The 7,224-nt window shown below is 44.6% G+C and overlaps 1 protein-coding gene across 10 annotated transcripts in view; it reads right to left on the bottom strand.

The window, feature by feature from the left end:
* Positions 1 to 3,372: 3,372 nt before the first annotated feature.
* mcf2la (mcf.2 cell line derived transforming sequence-like a) overlaps positions 3,373 to 7,224 on the bottom strand; it is a 56,319-nt gene continuing 52,467 nt past the window's right edge. For all 10 annotated transcript variants that reach the window (XM_064309910.1, XM_064309909.1, XM_064309908.1 and 7 more), the window contains 4 exons: positions 6,541 to 6,650; positions 5,618 to 5,733; positions 4,648 to 4,751; positions 3,373 to 4,080 (listed from right to left, as the gene is read on the bottom strand). In XM_064309910.1, the coding sequence (XP_064165980.1) occupies positions 4,001 to 4,080; positions 4,648 to 4,751; positions 5,618 to 5,733; positions 6,541 to 6,650 (410 nt within the window). In that variant the 3' untranslated portion in view covers positions 3,373 to 4,000. The remainder of the gene's footprint in view (positions 4,081 to 4,647; positions 4,752 to 5,617; positions 5,734 to 6,540; positions 6,651 to 7,224) is intronic.

The raw sequence follows: 7,224 nt of genomic DNA, 5'->3' as shown, positions 1-7,224 counted from the left end.
GAGTGCAAATCAAAAGGAAAAAGTATATTTCATATAATACTTCTTCACAGCAAAAAAAAAAAAAAAAAAACAATAAATCTTTTTTTCAGTACGTTGACTGAAACAAAAAAAAAAGTGTTCAAGGAGATACTGAACTCTGTATCAGACAAAATCCTACAATACACTGGGACTAGCCAATAGTGGTGATGATGACGGGTCAGCTGACAAGTCCAATAATTATAACATTCACAGTTCATCTGTAAACAGATGAGCTGAATAGGAAAAAAAAAAACATAAATGTATCGGATGCATAAGCGACAATCACTGTACACCGTATTTACACACACTTCTATCATTGACATCCACAAATATAAACTTTAATATGTTTCCTTCTCTCTCTTATCACAATAGGAATCATCACCCATGCAAGCAGCTCAGCTGTTGAAACAGACACAGGAACAGGGGAGCTACTCCAGGTGTGTTTCCCCATTAATGACAAATACGCTATAACCTGTGGGGGGGGGCCTGGACATGCAAGCATTAACCTGCGGAACCCTGGCCAAGATGAACCCACTGCACCCCACTGGGACAGACCGAAATGTGTCCCACACCATTGTGCAAACTTTAAAAAAATAAAAAAACTGAACTGGCCAAAGCTGGTGAAGATCACATGATTTCCTGGGCTCAAGCTTGTGATCTGCACAATGAAAGGGCCTGCCCTGATTCACAAAATCATAAATTAAGAGAGAAACATTTAATTATAATGGGAATATGGCAAGCCTATTCTTGTCATTTAAGTACTTTTAATTTTCCAGTTTTATGAAAGACCACAAGGTAAATTGTTTAAATATGAACGATCAGTGGATCAAATATACAACCATGACAAAATAACATTTTGTATCCAAATGCCAAAATACAACACGGAGAAATCTATATCAAGTTTCGACAAAATTTCTAAGAGGAATTTAAGACAATGATCCATGATTACCTGGAATATCAGCTTTATGTGCTATACTGTAAACATTTACTGAAACAAAATATGAGGTAATAGGTAAGAACTATAAAAAATTTAAATTATATAGCAGTTTCTGACTCACACAAGAAAAACCTGCTCATCTCAACTGCAAATTCACAATAAGCAGAGTGAGAAAGACAGAGAGAGAGAGAGAGAGAGAGAGACAGACCCTATGCAAATCTGATACTTCTGAACTTTTCACAATACTCATCTTCTGCACACATCATATCTGGAGAGGAATTTGGGATCATACACATGTTTTTGTTGTTTTCCGTAAAACGTCGAAAACAGGAGTGGCTAATTGTTGTGGCTACCTGCTGGTCACAAGGTTCAGTCACACCTTGTGATTATGCCCAATGGTCCACAGGTGGAGCCCTTGGCACAGGTGTACATACAGTGCCAGCAAGGCCCTCCTGGAAAAAAAACTCTAAAGATAAAGCCACACATCCTCCAACAAGAAGCGACTTTGTAATCATCTCCATTCGTTTCAATGGGAGCAGTTTTTTTTTTTTTGCATCCGCAAGGCATGCTGGGATAGCTGGCGACAAAAAAATTTTATTCCCACATTCCACATAGTTTTGTTAAGGAGGACTCCTTAATTATTGCTGTGGGGATATCCAAAATATACAAAATCAATATACATTTCAGGAACTTTATTTTTTTTTAAAATAGAAAACATGCCCACAGGCAAGATTGTGGGAGGTGAAAAAACAATTCCAGGCAAATCTCATCGGAGGGTGTGTGGCTTTACCCTAAAACCTCAACAGCCTGTAAAGAAAGCATCCTAGTAATATGAATGTATCGCTGAAGAATAAAGTTACGTGCGCATTTTAAAAAGCCCAATAGATAAAAAGTTTTATTTAACTGTAACTACAGAAAACTTGAATGACCCCAAAAAATTCTGGAAAGTTGTTAATACCTTATCTCCTTGTGATAACTCAACTGACCCACCATCCCATATAAGTCAAGTGTGCTATGGCTGTAACTGATAGGTTTGAAATGTTCAACTGTTTTAATGAGCCCTCCTGATGTGGAATGTGTAAATGATGACAATACTGTTGGTGTTGAACACAATTTCTTTTTTGCCCCTTCATCTGTTGATTCACAAAGCCTTAAAGCAATTGAACCCTAGAAAACCAACTGGTCCAGATCGTTTGGACTATAATTTCTTAAAATTTGCAGCAGATTTTACAGCTGAACTCAATTAATTATTTCCTTACTAAAAGGAGGGGATCCAATAGTGCTTAATAAGTACATACTAATCTCAAATCTCTGTAATTCAGGAATCCCTGGTTAGTGAACAGGTGAAACAGCATTTCTAAATTACTGTCTGAACATCTGTCAGGGTTCATAGCATTGTTACTGCTGCCACGAAAGTTGTAAAAGACATCACTGAAGCTTTAGATAATAAGCAACACTGTCTGTCTTTTTTATCAACTTGCCTAAGGCCTTTGACACAGTGGATCACGATATCCTGATAATACTTATTAACACTGGTTTGACTGATCATGCTGTAGGTTGCTTTGTCAACTTCCTCATGGAGAGGAATCAGGCTACTCAGTTTCACATCTGATATACTGGAGTCCCACAGGGTTCAGTTCTGGGACCACTATATTTTTTTTTACTGTATACCGCTTCGGACGGGATGTCCCAAACACAGCCTTCCAGTAAGGCTTTTGAGTATCAAAATGCTTTTAAGGTAAAAAAAATAAATAAATAAATAATTGAGGCCATCTCCACTTAAAAATACATTTCAATTTTTGATGACCACTCTTCTAAGCCTCATATACAAAATCTGGTGAAAATGTTAAAATGTTGAATGTTTTTGCTTAAGGGACAAGTCTTGTTTTTCTCAGACAAAGACTGGTCGGAGCTACATTTTTAACTGTTCTTGATTATGGTGATCAGTTGTACATGAATGCATCAGTACTGTACTCCAAAGTAAACTGACCTGCTCTTTCCACATGTCAGCTCAGTCAATGGTTTGTTTATTTCTATCTATGAGGCCATACTAAGCAGACACCCCTGTTATATATCTTTCTTTATGTTCCAAAAATGGTCTCAGGACAGAGAGCGTATCCCTGTTCCTAAAACTCGGACTGAGTTGGGAAAGATAATGTTTTCTGCACCCTCTCCCTGGAATAGCCTGCAAAAGGAGCTTAAGCTTCAGGACCCTAGTTACTCTCAGCGAATTTAAAGCCATTGAAAAAGTCTGTGGGATCAGAGTCTATTGATAACTGTTAACTGTTTTAATTGATAATTAGATTTCATTTTTCCTCTGCACTTTCGTTGTACTGTACTTCTAGCTTGACTGTTCAGGTGGGATTTATTTTTGCGTGTCACACCACATGGACTGCTGCCATTCTTGGCCAGGCCTCTCTCAGTGGGACTAACCTGCTTAAATAAAGGCTAATAAAATAATAAAAATATATAAAGGAAAACATCTTTTCTTATTCATCGACCTCTTATATACATATAAAATCTATATCCAAACGCCCCTCACGAAGAAACGCCGGATGGTTCCAGGAGAGGCATTGGGCGCATGAATAAACATGAACGCTGCTGACTACAGCAAATATCCAGGAAGGTGAAGGTGCATTGCAGAGTGTTGCTGTGGCAACCCAGAATGCGGTACCCAGGATGTGGGTACGCGGCCAGGAAGTGTGCCAGGCCCTGGAGCTGACACAGCCCAATCTACTGGCGGGCGGGAGGTACCATTTTGCCCCCCGTGTGCGTCCCATGTCTCACTGCACCACGGAGGGGGCCGGAGTCTGACACCCTTTACCCCGGCCCCCACCCCCCCAACACCCACACCCTCCCCAAACACTAAAACATGTTAATGTTCCTAGGAAGGGGAGAAGACAGTTCCTTCCACGGGGTCTGAAATCCGATGGGGCGGAGAGGGATGGAGAAGAAGAAGAGGCGGCATCCAACAGGAAGAACCAGCAGACGAGCAGACGAGCAGACGTCGCCGGAGGGCCACACAGCCGGACGGGGGCCCCCCTCTCAGGCCTTGATGTCAGAGAAGCTGGCGTAGGTCTCGCTGCAGCTGGACGAGCTGCTCAGGTTGCCTGTGCCACTGCCCTCTGAAGGACAAAAACACACACATCCAGGAGCGCTTAGCAACAGCAGTCAATCAATCAATCTGGAAACAGGTGGGCACAGTGAATGGGGACAAGCAGGAAGTGCCACTGAGACACCATTGAGACAAGGGGTCATAACGTAAGGGAGATAGACAAGATAATGTGACAGACAGAATAACAGAGTGGGGTACAGGCAGGTACAGAGTGGGGTACAGGCAGGTACAGAGTGGGGTACAGGCAGGTACAGCGTGGGGTACAGGCAGGTACAGAGTCGAGTACAGGCAGGTACAGAGTGGGGTACAGGCAGGTACAGTGTGGGGTACAGACAGGTACAGAGTGGGGTACAGGCAGGTACAGAGTGGGGTACAGACAGGTACAGAGTGGGGTACAGGCAGGTACAGAGTGGGGTACAGGCAGGTATAGAGTGGGGTACAGGCAGGTACAGAGTCGAGTACAGGCAGGTACAGAGTGGGGTACAGGCAGGTACAGTGTGGGGTATAGGCAGGTACAGAGTGGGGTATAGGCAAGTTAGGTACAGACAGACAGGGTAACGGAGTGAGAGATTTTTACCTGAGCTGCTGAGGGACTCGGAGGACTTTGACACCCCAATGAGAGTCAGCAGATTCGCAGCTGGGACCCAACCCTCCTTACTGGTCTTGAGGTTCCGGACAAACCTGCAACACAACCACAACACACTAAACACAAAACCAGCTACACAACCACAACGCAAACATGGTGCCCTAAACATAAAACCCGCAACAACACAAACACCATCCCCTTTAACTCAATGCACACGTGAGTATTATCATCAGTCAGCAACTCAGGACCAGGTCAACATGCCCTTGTTTAAACCTCAGCTTCCAAACTCGGAATTCAGAGATACCGGGGAAGTAACCCACAGGTCACGAGGGGCTCCGAGGGCAGAGGGGCCAGGTTGTAAGTACACACTTCATAACGCATTGAATAGCGTGCCGGAAAAGCAAACCCAGTCGACAGGCACAACACCTCTACCTACTTGCCACGTGAGTATTATTATCAGTCAGCAACTCAGGACCAGGTCAACATGCCCTCGTTTAGACCTCAGCTTCCAAACCTGGAATTCAGAGATACTGGGGAAGTAACCCACAGGTCACGAGGGGCTCCGAGGGCAGAGGGGCCAGGTTGTAAGTACACTTTGTAGCGGTTCGTATTAAAGCGTCATTGCTGAATAGCGTGCCGGAGGAGAGAGCAACCCAGTCGCACCTGGCTATCAGCACCTCTTACCTATTGTCTGGCAGGGGTTGTTTCGTGAGGAAAATGGCTTTCTTTAATGTGTTTATTTTTTTAAAATTCTAAACAACCCAGTTATTTTTTAGCCCAGCTATTTAGGAAAAGTCGTGGGGGGTTGGGGGAGGGAGGTGTATGGCATTTGTGGTGTTGGGCGTAATTCGCATTTCAAAGTCCAAACGCCCGATGGCGTCGGCTCTGGCCTTTCTAGCGTTAGCGTTTAAGCGCAGCTTAACGGATTCCCCCGGGGGTGAGGCCAGGGGGCGGGGCTCACCACTGTCCGTCCTCTCCTTCCTTTATCAGCTGAACCGTGTCGCCGCTCTTCACCGCCACTTCCTGCGGGCCTCCCCCTCTCTCGTAGTCCGCCACCACCGTGTACTTCCCCGGAGCCTGGGGGGGGGACACGGGAGACCTGGTCAGCACACGGTGGGTGTGGGCAACACTATATGGGTGTGGTCAGCATAATGATGGGTGTAGGTTACACTATGGGTGTGGTCAGCATACTGATGGATGTGGGTTACACTATGGGTGTGGTCAGCATACTGATGGATGTGGGTTACACTATGGGTGTGGTCAGCATAATGATTGGTGTGGGTTACACTATGGGTGTGGTCAGCATAATGATTGGTGTGGGTTACACTATGGGTGTGGTCAGCATAATGACGAGTGTAGGTTACAATATGGGTGTGGTCAGCATACTGATGGATGTGGGTTACACTATGAGTGTGGTCAGCATAATGATGGGTGTAGGCAACACTATGGGTGTGGTCAGCATACGGTCAGTGTAGACGGAATATAGTGGGCACAGTCATGCCACATCTGGTGAAACATTATAGCATCCAAACACTGGACACTGCGCTGGCATGAGATTCCCACAGTGCATTGCGATAGATCACAACCCAAGCAACCAGACATCAACTGATAATGGCGGAGGGCCAAAGCGACAAAAGAACTGAACAATTTAAATGCATTACCTTTCACTTCGCTTTAACAGAATGTAGTTAAAACCAGTGGTTATAGTTACATTTTAAATCTTTTTCAGTTTGCCTTGCGCAAAGTCACATCAACTAGCTAGTTTTTACTGTCACGTACACAGCAGAATTACTGTTATGCAACATTGGCTGGTAGCTAACGTTAGCTAACCGCAAGATGAAATATGTCACAACATCTCAGACGCAACCACACTCAACAGCTCACCAGCTTCTTCCCTGCTTCATCTTCGGGGTCAGAGTTCAGGGGGTCCTCAGAGCTGGAGTACCCATCATTCTCTTCAGATGGATCCAAGGAGAGTGAGGCCTTGCCCCAGCCTGGAGGGGGGGGGGGGCAAAGAGAGGGAGGGGTCTAGTCAATACTGTTCCTCATTGGGTACAGCCGGATGGAGACGGGACAAACAGAGGTGAAATCACACGCTGCGGTCCAGGCCGATAGCTTAAACCCAGCTTGCTTAAGCCCCACCCACCAGCCCTGGCCCAAGCAGGAGCGTAGTGACGCAAGCAAGTGGTACTTAACCGTGGCCTTCAGCATCATGGTGTTTTGTTTTTTCCTTCAAAAAGAATAAATCACTTGGTGACAGACGTTGCGTTCATAGAAATGTGCCGTTTAGGTACCGTGTGACCACCAGAAAAAAAGAAAGCACTGGGTTTTATAGTGCTATAAAAATATGCCTTGCTTTGCAAGCTAGTCTCCTGCTATAAATGAACAGTTCAATTCAAGATTAATTGGGGATAAAATGTTGGCATGGTTAATAAGATGCTAATAAAATGCTATAATTTTAATAACTGAGGAAGGGTTTATATGACTGTTGATGCAACTGCTAGCTCCCAACTCATCATCATGATCGTGGCCATCAGGCCATCTGCAGAAAATAAATCCAGCTGTTTC

Source organism: Anguilla rostrata, chromosome 15 (genome assembly GCF_018555375.3).
Source record: "Anguilla rostrata isolate EN2019 chromosome 15, ASM1855537v3, whole genome shotgun sequence".
NCBI lineage: Eukaryota > Metazoa > Chordata > Actinopteri > Anguilliformes > Anguillidae > Anguilla > Anguilla rostrata.
Note: the sequence above shows the minus strand (reverse complement) of the source record. Positions and strands in the feature narration are given on the sequence as shown.